The sequence below is a fragment of the Bos indicus x Bos taurus genome, chromosome 19 (assembly GCF_003369695.1).
Source record: "Bos indicus x Bos taurus breed Angus x Brahman F1 hybrid chromosome 19, Bos_hybrid_MaternalHap_v2.0, whole genome shotgun sequence".
Classification (NCBI taxonomy): domain Eukaryota; kingdom Metazoa; phylum Chordata; class Mammalia; order Artiodactyla; family Bovidae; genus Bos; species Bos indicus x Bos taurus.
Genome location: NC_040094.1, coordinates 978462 through 995113, shown reverse-complemented (window position 1 = coordinate 995113; position 16652 = coordinate 978462). Strand labels below are relative to the sequence as shown.

General features: G+C 37.6%; 1 protein-coding gene and 1 pseudogene across 1 annotated transcript; both read left to right on the top strand.

The window, feature by feature from the left end:
* Positions 1-2311: 2311 nt before the first annotated feature.
* On the top strand, positions 2312-3235 carry LOC113877396 (olfactory receptor 140-like). The gene has a single exon (XM_027517464.1). The coding sequence runs from the start codon at positions 2312-2314 to the stop codon at positions 3233-3235; it is 924 nt and encodes a 307-aa protein (XP_027373265.1).
* A 12034-nt stretch (positions 3236-15269) lies between these two features.
* LOC113878232 lies at positions 15270-16176 on the top strand (annotated as a pseudogene).
* Positions 16177-16652: the final 476 nt, after the last annotated feature.

Below are 16652 nucleotides of genomic sequence, written 5' to 3'. Positions count from 1 at the left end.
TAGCCCATAATAAACCCGCTTAAATTCATAAGTGGTCAACTATTTTTTGTTGTTGTTTATTTTCCTCCTGTCATTGGATTTTGCTTTCATGCAAACTTAGGGAGGAATTTGAAATTAAAAGTGAATGCTCTAAAAGTTCTTCTCTGCTGTTCAGTTAATTTCAGGAAACAATTGCATTATTGGCAAGACCCGCTAATGATGATGAAATACCCTTGAGATCCCATTAACTACAGCCAAGAAGGAAACTTTACAAATTTGTCCACAAATAGAATACATGTTTCTACTTTTAAAGTTCATGCAAAGGAACCCTTTTATAAGCCAACAAAGACACTTATCATAGCTGAGCCAATTGGCATTTTAAAATCTTGCATTTGCTTCTTTCTTGATGAACAGCTTCTTTAGGACCTAATACAGACCTACATCAGACCCGTTCATAGGTGAGATTTTTTTTTTCCCCAAAGAAATCATACACTGTTTATCATAGACTCTCAGGTAGAAATGGATGTTGTAACATATTATCACCTCTCACATTCAACTATTTAACACTAAAATGAGTTTTCAGCATACAGACCATCAAGGAAGATAGATTTCAAGTACAATACTACTAATTTAGAAGTAGAGATTTTTTTAATTGCTATATATTTAAATTAGTAAGAAAATAATAAAATTAATTAGATGAACTTAGAATAAACAATTCAAATTTTCATCCAAAATTTTCTCCACTTTGTGTTACAAATGACGGCTATTCTGGTGATGCTGAACAATTTTTTAAAATATCTCTGCTAAAAAGTACATTGTTCAGACATGCACTATATTTCAATTAACCATTTCTCCAGTGTTGAGCATTCTATATGGTTTTAAATTTTCCACAGTTATTAATAATTGTGTTGAGCATATTGGTAAAGAATAAGTTTTCTACTTTGAAAGTATTTCCATTAGGTCTTATTCCTCAAAAGAGTGTTTGAGGAAGAAACACTGAAGAAGAAGTGTCACTAAAGAAAACTGAAAACTCAAATTATTTATTCAGAGATACTTCTAAAAGTTTTATTATATTAATTATATCTAACTCTTAGTCTTTGTACACTATACCCTTTTCTGTTCTGTTGAGGGATCCTATATTAGAATAAGAAATTACAATGAAGCTCTTATCATTTGTTTCCTTATAATTTTAAGTTTTGGAATTAGTGGTTAATGGTTGATTTACAACGTTGTGTTTATTCTTTAAAGATTTTTTGAAGTGGGGACTTTTTAAAGCTTTTATTGAATTTGTTACAATATCACTTCTGTTATTCTTCATTTTGGACTTTTGGCCATGAAGTATGGGGATATGACCTCCCCAATGAGGGACTGAATCAGCACCCCTGCACTGGAAGCCTCAGTCTTAACCACTAGAACACCAGGAAAGTTCCTGTTGTGTTCATCGTGGACAATTAAAAATAATGATTTTTATCCATTTATCTTTGAAGGGAAAGTGTATTTGCTAATTATACTTTACTGAATTTATGTTTCTGCTTTTCTTTGGGAAATTTATAACTCCAAATTTCTCACTCTATTATTTATGCAATAGTCTGTATTCAATTTCTTATGGGAAGATGGGAGAGAGCACGAGAAGGCATGTAGCTTATGTATTCCAGCTTGGTACCAGGTAGAGCTGGTCATTAGTGGCATATGCATATTCCCTAAACTGTCTACTTATGATAAATATTTGTTGACCACGTCTTTCTTTCCTCAGTAAGAGCTAGGGTTCAGATGAAAATTTTCATGGTGAAGGGAATAACTTACCAGTGAGTAGCACTTCTTACCTTACAAGATGCATCTGAGAATGACAATTTGCAACCTCACAGACACAGAGGAGCCAACAGAAGGAAATGGCAACCCACTCCAGTAGTCCTGCCTGGGAAATCCCATGGAGCCTGGTGTGCTACAGTCCATGGGGGTAGCAAAGAACCATATGTGAGTTAGTGAACAACAATAAGACAAAGACGAGGGCATGGAAACATGGGACACAGAGATAACTCAGCTGAGTCATATGGAGTTGGACAATGGAGGAGAATCCAGATCTTATGTAAATATCCTAGTGTTTTCTGTAAATTACACATCAAATGTTGTCCTACAGGGGGCAGGCACTAGATGTCTGAAGAAATGACATGCATCACCAAGGAAGTAAGAGGCCAAAGACATGCTCTGGAGTCATGGGGACTGCTTGGTCTTCGCTCTAAGAAATGCAGACTATAATTCTCTCATGATTAAAATCTATCATTTATTATTATTTTGTAGATAATTCAGGCCCCAGGAATGCATCAGCTCCTAAATGGATCCTATGCCTCCTCACAACGTGACCAAATTTGTTCTCCTGGGACTCACACAGAATCCACACTTGCAGAAAATACTCTTCATTGTCTTTTTGCCCATTTTCTTATTCACGGTGCTGGCCAACCTGCTCATTGTCATCACCATCTCCTTCAGCCCAACACTTTCTGCCCCCATGTACTTCTTCCTCACTCACTTGTCCTTCCTAGATGCCTTCTTGACCTCTGTCACCACGCCTAAATTGATCATTGATCTGCTGTACCAGAGGACAACCATCTCCTGGAGTGCCTGCCTGACTCAGCTCTTTATGGAACATTTCCTGGCAGGATCAGAGGTCACTATCCTCATTGTCATGGCCTATGACCGCTACGTGGCCATCTGCAAGCCTCTGCACTACACGGCCATCATGCGACAGGGGCTCTGCCAGTTCCTGGTGGTGGTGGTCTGGACTGGGGGGATCCTGCATGCTACTGTGCAAATTCTTTTCACCATGGACTTGATCTTCTGTGGTCCCAATGTCATTGATCACTTCATGTGTGATTTCTTCTCACTGTTGGAACTTGCCTGCAGTGACACCTATAGACTTGGAGTGGTGGTGGCAGTTAACACGGGGGGGATGTGTTTGCTTATTTTTTCCATGCTCCTCATCTCCTACATAGTCATCTTGAGCTCCCTGAAATCCCATGGCTCTGAAGGACGACGCAAAGCCCTCTCTACATGTGGTGCCCACTTCACAGTAGTGGTAATGTCTTTTGTCCCTTGTATATTCACTTACACACGTCCTGTGGCTGTTTACCCTTCAGACAAGTGGGTGACTGTGTTCTTTGCAATCCTCACTCCTATGTTTAATCCTATCATTTATACAGTGAGAAACATAGAGGTGAAAAATTCCATAAGGAGTTTGTTGAAGAGGGGAGTAATTTAGGCTTGTCACGATGCCAAGAAAGTGATTATTTATATACATAGGTAGAATTGTACCTGTTGTAAATTGTGAGAGTAAAGGTTCTGAGGATCATTGACAGAAAAAAAAAAAAAAAAAAGCCCAGAAACTATTTGTTGATTATTTAACATTGGCACATTTTAGGTATTTTGATAAGTTTTAATATACTTTCTAGAGTCTTCAATGTTCATGTTCATAGCTTCAGATTAGGCAAAGGAAAGAACTATAATCTCCTAGTTTCATGATTTTAGAGTATGTTTTACTCCAGTGTCTTCCATTTACTTTACTAAATTCTGCATACATGTTACTTGGGAGAAATCAGTTTTTTCTTCACAGAACATTGACTCAGATCTTCTATTTTTCCATAGCCTGTAGTAAAGCAAATAAGGGATAGACATTTTTTCAATAGATCCATTGAGAAGGAGCAGTTGAGTGAAGGAATTGCAGCTGATTTTTTTTCCCCTATGAATTTAACAAAAGTCAAAAGTGAGGCACCAAGAAAATGAGGAAGGAAAAATTCAAAATCTAATTGTTTCCTTGCCACTAAAAATAGGCCAGAAAATTTAGAATTACTCATTTGCTCTATTTTTTTAGAATTTTATTTTTAATTAAAGAGTAATTAGTCTATAATATTGTGATACTTTTTGCCATACAACAACATGAATCCCTCCTTCCTGAACCCCCCTCCCACTTCAGTCCCAATCCCACCCCTCTAGATTGGCACAGAGCATTGGCTTTGGGTTCCCTGGGTCATACAGCAAACTCCCACTGTCTATCCATTTTACATATGGTAATGTGTACTTTTTTGTGCTACTCTTTTAAATCTTCCTGCCCTCCCCTTCTGCCACTGTAACCACAAGTCTGTTGTTTATGTCTGTGTCTCTTTTGCTGCTTTGCAAATAGGATCATCAGTACTATCTCTCTAGATTCCATATATATCTTTTAATATACTATATATGAGTTTCTTTTTCTGACTTACTTAACTCAGTTTAATAGGCTCTATGTTTATCCATCTCAATGAAACTGACTCAAATGCATTTATTTTAAAGCTAGGCAATGTTCCATTGTGTGTATGTATGACAATTTCCTTATCCAGTCATCTATCAATGGACATCTAGATTGTTTCTATGTGCTAACTATTATACATAGTGCCTCAGTGAACCCTGGAGTGCATGTGTCTTTTTCAGTTATGGTTTTCTTAGGGTATATGCCCAATAGTGGGATTGTTGTGTCATATGGTAGTTTAGTTCCTAGTTTTTATTTATTATTATTATTTTTAATATAAATTTATTTATTTTAACTGGAGGTTAATTACTTTACAATATTGTATTGGTTTTGCCATACATCAATATGAATCCACCACGGGTATACACATGTTCCCTATCCTGAACCCCACTCCATTCTCTTTCCCATACCATCCCTCTGGGTCATCCCAGTGCACAAGCCCCAAGCATCCAGTATCATGCATTGAACCTGGACTGGCGATTCGTTTCATATATGATAATGTACATATTTCAATGCCATTCTCCCAAATCATCCCACTCTCTCCCTCTCCCACAGCGTCCAAAAGACTATTCTATACATCTGTGTCTCTTTTCCTGTCTTGCATACAGGGTTATCATTGCCATCTTTCTAAATTCCATATATATGCGTTATGTTTTTCTTTCTGGCTTACTTCACTCTGTATAATCGGCTCCAGTTTCATCCACCTCATTAGAACTGATTCAAATGTATTCTTTTTAATGGCTGTGTAATACTCCATTGTGTATATGTACTACAGCTTTCTTATCCATTCATCTGCTGATGGGCATCTAGATTGCTTCCATGTCCTGGCTATTATAAACTGTGCTGTGATGAACATTTGGGTACACATGTCTCTTTCCATTCTGGTTTCCTCGGTGTGTATGCCCAGCAGTGGAATTCCTGGATCATAAGGCAGTTCTATTTCCAGTTTTTTAAGGAATCTCCACACTGTTCTCCATAGTGGCTGTAACAAATGGGAACTAATTAAAATTAAAAGCTTCTGCACAAGAGAGGAAACTATAAGCAAGGTGAAAACACAGCCTTCAGAATGGGTGAAAATAATAGCAAATGAAGCAACGGACAAACAACTAATCTCAAAAATATACATGCAACACCTGAAGCTCAATTCCAGAAAAATAAACGACCCAATCAAAAAATAGGCCAAATAACTAAATAGACATTTCTCCAAAGAAGGCATACAGATGGATAACAAACACATGAAAAGATGCTCAACATCACTTATTATCAAAGAAATGCAAATCAAAACCACAATGAGGTACCATTTTGCACCAGTCAGAATGGATGCAATCCAAAAGTCTACAAGCAATAAATGCTGGAGAGGGTGTGGAGAAAGGGGAACCCTCTTACACTGTTGGTGGGAATGTTCCTGGTTTTTAATGGAATCTCCATACTCTTCTCCATAGTGGCTGTGTCAATTTGCATTCCCACCAACAGTGTGTAAGAGGGTTCCCTTTTCTTCACACATTATCCAGCATTTATTGCTTGTAGATTTTTTTATAATGGCCATCTATGTTCTTAAATAGCCTTAGTTGTCTGTGGCATGTGTAGGTCTGTAAATAAGAAAATTATCTGCAGTCTTAATGATTCAATTTGTCTCTTGAGAAGATGGTGTCAAACTTGTGGTAGTCTTGTCTCATCTGTAACAGTATATTTCAGCACTACAAGCTTTTTCTTTTTGAAATTTGCAGTTACATCACTTCACTTGTATGAAAGCACAACAATAGAATAGTAACAGAGGTGTTTTTTTTTTTTTTTTTAAAGAAAAAATCCCCTTCCTTTTTCTTATTCATAAAAGTGAAGTGGTTAATGTGAACTTTCTGGATAGTGGGGATCCTTGCAATGCTCCTCGCTGCACCTAGAGGACATCAGGTCATCTTACATTATTACATCACTCTTTATTAATCAGGGATTCTCTGACTGTCTAAGCAGACGGAAGTGCCATGTACTCAGTTGGGTGTCTGATTCTGTGACCCTGTGGATGGTAGCATTCCAGACTCCTCTGTCCATGGACTTTTCCAGGCAAAAATACTGGAATGGGTTGCCATTTCCTCCTCTAGGGAATCTCCTTGACCCAGGGATCAAATATGACTGTCTCATGTCTCCTGAATTGCAGGAGGATTCTTTACATGTTGAGTCAACTTCTCTGGCTACAACATGCCATGTTTCTTTTCACAAATGCTGCTTGGTCACACTCAGTGGTCAACTGGAGTTATTTATTTCATGATTTGACCACACAGCAATGCCAGAGCATGGTACTGGGTGAGTATATTCACTAAGCTGTTCAAGTTTGTCCCCAGGAGACAGGAATATACAGTGGAAAAAAGATTCCCTCTTCAACTGCATTCCCTTACATCATATATAAAATACACCTAAAGTAGATTAAAGACATAAATTAAGACTGGCCACTATAATACTCCTAGAGAAAAATCTAGAAGAAACACTCTTCGACATAAGTTGCAGCCATATTGTTTTTGGAATTGTCTCCTAGATGTGTCTTTGTTTTGTTTTACAGGAATAAAAGAGTAAAGAGCTCTCTGTGGTCTCAAAAGAAAGCTTCTTTATTTTCAAAGTCCTCATCTTCTTGGGCTTAATTTCTTTAGTACTTTATCATCTCAGAACTTATAATAGTTTTGAAAATGTGAAAATGGGCACAGATGAGAAAGACTTAGTAGACCATTTTATTTCACTTCTAAACAGTGTTTTAAAGGAGATTCCTATAAACAGGCCATATACAGATAAACCCCAGACAAAATAAAACAGAAAAAAAAATTAGTTAAATAATACACAGGGAGACTTCCCTGGACATTTAATACTTAAGAGTTTGACTAACAATGTAGGGGACACAGGTTCAATCCCAGGTCGGGGAGGATTCCACATGTCCTGAAGCAACTAAGCCCGAAGGCCACAAATACTGAGCCCAGTTGCTCAACTACTGAATCCACAAGCCTATGTCCCTGCTCCACAACAAGAGAAGCCAAAGCAAGGCAACCCCATCACATAGCAAAGAAGAGTATCCCCTGCTTGCCATGGCTAGAGAAAGCCTGAGTGCAGCAAGTAAGACCCGGGGCAGTTGAAAACACATAAATAAATAAGCCACACAGGTTAAGGATATCTATACTTGTATGAGTCTTAGCTTTTCTCTCTAAAAACAGCAGGATTGCATTATCCGGGGGGGGGGGGGGGGGGATTAATTTAAATCAGGATGTTCGCAAAATATAAATTAAATACAAGAAAAATATTTTGTTTAGTTCACTGATTAATGGGAGAACTAGTAAGATATTATAAATCAGTCAAAAGGAAACGCTGATGTACCATTTTTAACATTGTCTAATTAGGAAAGTGTAATTAATTTATTTATTGTTATTGTTCAGTCACTCAGTTGTGTCCTATTTTCTGTGACCCTATGGACTGCAGCATGACAGGCTTCCCTGTCCATCACCAGCTCCTGGAGCCTACTCAAACTCATGTCCATCAAATCAGTGATGCCATCCAACCATCTCGTCCTCTGTTGTCCCCTTCTTCTGCCTTCAGTCTTTCCCAGCATGAGTCTTTTCCAGTGAGTCTTCTTCACATGTGATTCTTCACATCACATCTTTACTTTTTCATATTTTATTACTATAAAACCCTTCTTATATTTCTTACTCACACTAACAGCAATTCTCCAAGGTAGGTATAATTATGATTATTCCATTTTACTGATGAGGAGGAATAAAGTTCAAAAGAGCTAAATAATCTACATATTATCAGAGACAGAGCTTGTATTCAGATCATCATTCTTCTAAATTCAAATTTTACTCTTCCTAAATCATTTCAAAGAATCTAAGAGAAAAGAGAGCATGTTATCGGAATCTCTCTTGTTTTCTAGAAATTGGAAGGCATTCTATAGTATTTACATACCTCTATAGTGTGCCTACCTATAGAAGCAGTTGGTTCTCAGAAAGCTGTATGCCTTGCTAGTGGAATATAAATTAGGAAGAAGATAACTAATAGTTAAATTTATATTTTGCTTTTTGTTCTCTTGGGAAAAATTATCAGTGATTATGAAAATTAATTGTACAGTATTTAAGCTGTTGGCAATGACACCTCACTCCAGTACTCTTGCCTGGAAAATCCCATGGACAGAGAAGCCTGGTAGGCTGCAGTCCATGAGGTTGCTAAGAGTCAGACACGACTGAGAGACTTCACTTTCAGTTTTAACTTACATGCATTGGAGAAGGAAATGGCAACCCACTCCAGTGTTCTTGCCTGGAGAATCCCAGGGACAGGGGAGCCTGGTGGGCTGCCATCTATGGGGTCGCACAGAGTCAGACACGACTGAAGCAACTAAGCAGCAGCAGCAGCAGAAAAATTTGAAGTGATATCAAATGGTCACAACAACATCATTAAATTAAAATTTCACTTTCTTAACATACTAAAAAGATGGAGGACCATAAAGATCATATAATCAGCTTTGATTTATCCTTTAAGTCTGGAACCTTTGTTACTGTCTCTCCAATGTTTTAAACCACTCTGTCCTTGGAGTTGTATTCTGGAAACACAGTTTACCAATATAGTTCCAGGAACTTCTTGAGTGAAAAACTATTTTATGATCAGCTTTCATTGAGTTAGGCCTAACTCCATTCTCCTTCCATTGTATGCTTCTTTAGTGCTTGGGGAGTTGGACTAGATATGTGTAGGGGAAAGGTGTAGGGGATATGGGATAGGTGTAGGGGAAAAATGTAAGGGGTAGGGGATAGGTGTAGGGGAAAGGTGCTGGGAAAGATTGAAGATAGGAGGAGGAGATGACAGAGGATGAGATGGTTAGATGGCATCACCGATTCAATGGACATGAGTTTGAGTAATCTCTGGGAGTTGGTGATGGACAGGGAGGCCTGGCATGCTGTGGTACATGAGGTAGCAGAGTCAGACATGACTGAGTGACTGAACTGAACTGAGGGGTTCTTAAGCAACCTCTCTACTCAGCACTGTAGTTAATTAGATAGATATTTGATGACCACTCAATGAGTCATTGTAAATGGATTTCCATCTTTTATGAAGTTGAGAATGATAACTTTGTCAGTCCACACTAATTCTTTGATCTGACACTAGTTTTCATTCCAGAGTTGAAAGAAGAGTTCAAGACATTTTTACAATGATACTTCAACAAAATTTGTATCTCTTATATTTCTTTGTGTGTGTGCTCAGTTACTCAGTCCTGTCTTCAGTGTTCAGATTCCATAGACTATAGCCTGCCAGGCTTCTCTGTCCATGGGAGTATCCCAGCAGGAATACTGGAATGGATAGGCATTTCCTCCTCCAGGGCATCTTCCTTATCCAGGGATAGAAAAGCTCTGCTGTCTCCTGCAGCTCCTGCATTGCAGGCAGATTCTTTATGACTGAGCCACCTGGGAAGCCTTAGATAGTTTTAATGTTTCATTCAGACTATCTGAACATGGTGTGCGAGTGTGGTTCTATATAGGAATATTTCGGAGTTGAATTGAATAACATTTATTTATAAAATAATTTCAATATTGATATTTATTTATTTTAGTAGATAATTGTAATGGGCTTTACAGTTGGTGGCAATGTATGTGTCATTCTTCTTTAGTTGCAAAACAATAACTTAAAGATCAGTTCTTGGCCTAGGACTTAGTGACCTGGCTTCTTCTCCTTAGCAAATGACATTTTTATTCCATTTTTTTTTAATTTTCTTGTTATAAATTGTGAATAATATTGTCTGTTATTTTAAAATTCCATATGAATATTATTCAATGAAAGTGGCTGAAATAAGCACATTTTACCATCTCTGCAGCAGCTGCTGCTGCTAAGTCGCTTCAGTCGTGTCCAACTCTGTGAGACCCCATAGATGGCAGCTCACCAGGCTCCCCCATCCCTGGGATTCTCCAGGCAAGAACACTGGAGTGTGTTGTCATTTCCTTCTCCAATGCATGAAAGTGAAAAGTGAAAATGAAGTCGTTCAGTCGTGTCCGACTCTTCGTGACCCCATGGACTGCAGCCTACCAGGTTCCTCCATCCATGGAATTTTCTAGGCAAGAGTACTGGAGTGGGGTGCCAGTACCATCTCTATGTACAGGTGAATAATGTAATTGCTTTCATAATTATCATGCTTATCTAATTCTAGAACTGGCATAATAAACAACTACTTTAAGAAGTACTGTGAATTTCATCTTGTTTGAAGCGCCATTAATATAATGACTCATAGTTACTACTTAATGTATATGAAAGCAATATGTTAAAATCATGATTTTCATATGTAAGTTAAACCACAAATAACTATAATAAAGTTGAAATATCAATTATTTATCCACCTAAATGTTTAGTTTACACAATACTAAATACTCAGACATCATGATAAATTCATATGTTTTCACATACCTGAATTCATAAGAAATTAATGTTTCTTTTTTTTCCCCTCTTTTCATAGTGTTCTGTCTTCATGTAAACTCAAGAAGGAGGTCAAAATTAAAGATGCATAATAAAGAAAGTTCTCCTCTGCTGTTTAGGTAATTTTAGGAAACAACTGATTTGCTGGCCAAGTCTGCTAATATGGTGAAATACCCCTGAGGTTCTATTAGCCACAACTGAGAAGCTTTAGAGGATGTACCCACAAACAGGACATGTGGCTATTTTAAGGTTCCTCCAAAGGTACCACTTAAAAGTCAACAAAGACATTCACTGTACCTGAGCTAGATGGCAGATTTAAATCTTACATCGTTGCCTCTTTATTGGTGAACTGACACCTGCCTGGGGCCTGGCCATGGACCTATGTCAGACATGTTTGTAGATTAAATTGAAAGCATATAATCATAGACTCTCAGATTTCAATGTATCTTACAAATCATATTATCATCCTTCATCCTTATCTTTCCTACATTAGTGTGCATCTTTTTCAGCATATATAACATTTAAGAAAGATGGATTCAAGTACAATATTATCAATTTAGAAGTAGAAATATTTTGGGAACTTTTTTCCTTTTTGATATATACTTAAATTACTGAGAAGAAAAATAATATTAGTTAGAATTATATCATAATAAATGAATAATTCAAAGTTTCATCCAAATTTGCTAAAATTTGTATTACAGCCTAAGGAGTTTCTTTGATATAGCACAATTTAAAAAATACCTCTGTTAAAAATTATGCATTATTTAAGGAGATGCCTGTATTCCAATGATAAATTTTTCTAGTGTTCAACATTCCATATTGTTTCTAAATTTTCCACAGCTCTTAATAATTATGTTGGACACATTTGTAAATAATGATTTTTCTCCTTTAAAAATATTTTCCATTAGAGCTTATTTCTAGAAATAGTAGTATGGAGCCAAAGAAAAATGAAAACAGTAATTTCTTTTTTTCTTTTTTTTTTTTTTATTTATTTTTTATTTTTATTTTTTTTTAATTTTTTATTCCTTTATTTCTCATGTGTTCCCCATCCTGAACCCTCCTCCCTCCTCCCTCCCCATACCATCCCTCTGGGTCGTCCCAGTGCACCAGCCCCAAACATCCAGCATCGTGCATTGAACCTGGACTGGCATCTCATTTCATACATGACATTTCACATGTTTCAATACCATTCTCCCAAATCTTCCCACCCTCTCCCTCTCCCACAGAGTCCATAAGCCTGTTCTATACATCAGTGTCTCTTTTGCTGTCTCGTATACAGGGTTATCGTTACCATCTTTCTAAATTCCATATATATGTGTTAGTATACTGTATTGGTGTTTTTCCTTCTGGCTTACTTCACTCTGTATAATAGGCTCCAGTTTCATCCACCTCATTAGAACTGATTCAAATGTATTCTTTTTAATGGCTGAGTAATACTCCATTGTGTATATGTACCACAGCTTTCTTATCCATTCATCTGCAGATGGACATCTAGGTTGCTTCCATGTCCTGGCTATTAGAAACAGTGCTGCGATGAACATTGGGGTACACGTGTCTCTTTCCCTTCTGGTTTCCTCAGTGTGTATGCCCAGCAGTGGGATTGCTGGATCATAAGGCAGTTCTATTTCCAGTTTTTTAAGGAATCTCCACACTGTTCTCCATAGTGGCTGTACTAGTTTGCATTCCCACCAACAGTGTAAGAGGGTTCCCTTTTCTCCACATCCTCTCCAGCATTTATTATTTGAAAACAGTAATTTCTATTTCTTCACAGTTATTTCTAAAATAATGTTATTATATTACTTTTGTCTAACTCTTACCTTATGTACACCATACCCTTTTCTGATCTATTGGTATATCATATCTTAGAATAAGAAAATGCAATAAAGCTCATTTTTTTCCTCATAATTATAATTTCCAGTTTGACATCAATTTTTATTGGAGTATAGTTGACTTACAATGCTGTGGTTATTTTGGTAACTAAAAACTAAACTCTTTATTCATTTATCTTTAATTTTTTTTAATTTATTATTATTATTTACTTTACAATATTGTATTGGTTTTGCCATACATTGACATGAATCCTCCATGAGTGTACATGTGTTCCCATCCTGAACCCCCCTCCCACCTCCCTCCCCATCCTATCCTTCTGGGTCATCCCAGTGCTCCAGCCCCGAGCACCCTTTATCATGAATCAAACCTGGACTGGCGATTTATTTCACATAGGATAATTTACATGTTTCAATGCCATTCTCCCAAATCATCTCACCCTCACCCTCTCCCACAGAGTCCAAAAGACTGTTCTATACATCTGTGTCTCTCTTGCTGTCTCACACACAGGGTTATTTTTACTATCTTTCTAAATTTCATATATATGTGTTAGTATACTGTATTGGTGTTTTTCTTTCTGGCTTACTTCACTCTGTATAATAGGCCCCAGTTTCATACACTTTATTAGAACTGATTCAAAGGTATTCTTTTTAATGGCTAAGTAATACTCCATTGTATATATGTACCACATCTTTCTTATCCATTTGTCTGCTGATGGACATCTAGGTTGCTTCCATGTCCTGGCTATTATAAACAGTGCTGCGATGAACATTGGGGTACATGTATCTCTTTCAATTCTGGTTTCCTTGGTGTGTATGCCCAGCAGTGGAATTGCTGGGTCATATGGAAGTTCTATTTTCAGTTTTTTAAAGGAAAGACATATTTTGGCTGAGCACATTTTATTATATTTATGCTTAGTTTTCCATTTTGTTTGGGAAATGTATGTCCCCAAATTTCTCATTCTCTTAGTAATCCAGTCACCTGTAACAAGGAATTATGGAAGATGGATACCATGGGAAAATTGGAGAAGGCTTGAGTATGCATGCAGCAGACACATAAAAGAGTGGAAAGATTCCTTCATGGATGGGTGCCTTGATGTTGTTTGGGAATGAACTTTCAGTTCTTAAGGGTATTTAACAGGGGTACTTTTCCTGAATTGTATACACAGATACCGGAGAAGGCAATGGCACCCCACTCCAGTACTCTTGTCTGGAGAATCCCATGGACAGAGGAGCCTGGTAGGCTGAAGTCCATGAGGTCACTAGGAGTCGGACACGACTGAGTAACTTCACTTTCACTTTTCACTTTCATGCATTGGAGAAGGAAATGACAACCCACTCCAGTGTTCTTGCCTGGAGAATCCCAGGGACGGGGGAGCCTGGTGGGCTGCCATCTATGGGGTCGCACAGAGTCAGACACGACTGAAGCGACTTAGAAGCAGCAGCGTCATACACAGATACACATTCATATATAGGGTAAGTGTCCAATAAATATTTTTGAATGAGTAAAGTTGTAATAGGTAACTAACATAACAGTAGATTTTATTTGTGCTTGTGTTAATCTGTGTACATCTGTATAAACGTATAGTTACCTATCTTTGTACATTACCTTAAAAACTTTCTGTTCTCCATATTAACTTTGCATTTTTAGAACTTTTTAAATAAGGATTTCCTCTAGTTTAAAGATCTTTTTTTACTGAAAAACTGTGCAATAGTTATTTTTTATCCAATTTTTTGGAAGCTATATATTAATTGAATACAACTATGTTGAATTCAATGTGAAACATAATTTTGAAGAATAGTAAATATCAATTAACAAACACTATAGTTATCTTGAAAGGAAAAACACTCAGTAACATACTTTTTCCTAAAGGCAATTAAATATTTTCATATTTACCCCATAAGATCCATCAGAAACTGTTAAACTTCCCAACTTCCCTTTCAAATATTTATTTTGTCTCTTATAAAGTAGAGAGCAATAATAAACAGAGAAGAATAAAAGAACACACGAACTCCTCCTAGGTTTATGGTCTGGGGAATAAGGCATATTCTTACACATATTGAATGACAATTCACCAAGCATTCACTTATCATCTAATAGATTTCAGACACAGCAGACATCATGTCAGGCACCATGGTTAGTGAGAAAACACAGTTGAATAGTTTATGTATTTTGATTGCTACCAGGTGGATTCACCAGTGAATTCTGCATATTTCCCGAAACCCTCTGCTTACGATAAATTTTATTGACCATGTCTTTCTTTCCAGTTAGAGCTGAGGGTTCAAATGTAAATTCTCATGAAAAAAGAAGTAACTCTTACCTGTGTGTGGCACCTGTCACCTTACAAGATACAAGACGCACACCTAAGAGTTAAATGCAAGCTGTAACCTGGCAGAGGAGGGCTTAGAAGCACAGGGCACTGAGATACTAAGCAGAGGCACATGGAGCTGGAACCAGAATGAGAATCCAGATCTCATGGAGATAGCCCAGTGTTTTCACAGTGAACTACAGATCATGTGTTTCCCTATAGGTAATTTACAGGTTACAAGTACAAGGTGTCTGAAGAGATGGAAAGCATCACAGAGAAAATAAGAAAGTCATGAAACAAGGACTGGGGCAAAGTGCCAAGGACATGCTCCACAGTTCCAGTGACTGCTTTGTTTTTGTTCTAAGAAATTCAGACTATCATGCTATCATGATTAATAAGTAAAATTTTCAATTCCTTTGTAGGTAATTCAGGACCCAAGAACATATTGCTTCTTAAATGGAGCTCCTCACATCTCCCAACAACATGACTAAATTTCTTCTCTTGGGACTTACTCAGAATCCACAACTGCAGAAAATACTCTTTGTTGTCCTTTTGCCCATGTCCCTATTCATTGTGCTTGCCACCCTCCTCATAGTCATCACCATCTCCCTCAGCCCCACATTTTGAGTTCCCATGTACTTCTTTCTCACTCACTTGTCCTTCTTAGATGACTTCTTCACCTGTGTGAGCACACCCAAATTGATCACTGACCTGCTGCACCAGAGGAGAACCATGTCCTGGGGTGGCTGCCTGAGTCAGCTCTTTCTGGAGTACTTCCTGGGAGGAGTAGAGGTTATTGTCCTCATTGTCATGGCCTATGACCACTACGTGGCCATCTGCAAGCCTCTACACTACACGACCATCAGGCAACAGGGGCTCTGCCAGCTCCTGGTGGTGGTGGCCTGGATCGGGGATATCCTGCATGCCACTGTGCAGATTCTTTTCATGGTAGACTGTGGCTCAAATGCCATTGGTCACTTTATGTGTGATTTCTTCTCATTATTAAAACTTGCCTGTAGCCACACCTACACGTTTGGACTCGTGGTGGCAGCTAACACAGGGGGCATGACCTTGCTCATTTTCCTACTCCTTACCTCCTACACAATCATCCTGAGCTCCCTGAAGTCCCATGGCTCTGAAAGATTACACAAGGCCCTCTCTACATGTGGCTCCCACTTTACAGTAGTGGTGCTCTTTTTTGTCCCTTGTATATTCACCCATATACGTCCTGTGGCCACTTACCCTGCAGACAAGTGGGAGACCGTGTTCTATGCAATCCTGCATCCCATGTTAAATCCTATCAGCGAGAAATGCAGAGGTGAAAGTTGCCATGAGGAATTTGCTAAAGAGGAAAGTCACTTAGAATGTTCATGATGCCAATAAATTGATGATTTACATTGATAAATAGTATTGTTCTTATAGTAAATTTTGTTAGAGTGTAAGAAATTTTTCAGATCATTGACATAAACAGAAAAACTCAGAGCAATTATTATTTATTTAATTATTTAGTATTCACATATTTTAGGCATTTTGATAACTTTTAATATACTTTCTAGAGAATTCAATGTTCATGTTCATAGCTCCAGATTAGGCAGTGGAAAGAATAACTATAAACCTCTTGTTTGATAACTGTAAAGTATTTTTTCTCCAAAGTCTTACATTTTATTTACTAAATTTTTCATATATGTTACTTGCATGAATTTTTTCCCCCCATAGGACACTGATCTCAAAATTCTTCTTTTGTTTTTCCCAGACCGTGATAAAGCAAAAAGAGACTGAAATTCTTAGGCAGTTGCACAGGGAACGGAGATTTGAATAAACAAATCAAAGCTGAAACAG

Excerpts from the sequence above, each read along its gene's own strand:
- LOC113877396 (XM_027517464.1), top strand. The coding sequence starts at position 2,312 with ATGGATCCTATGCCTCCTCACAACGTGACCAAATTTGTTCTCCTGGGA.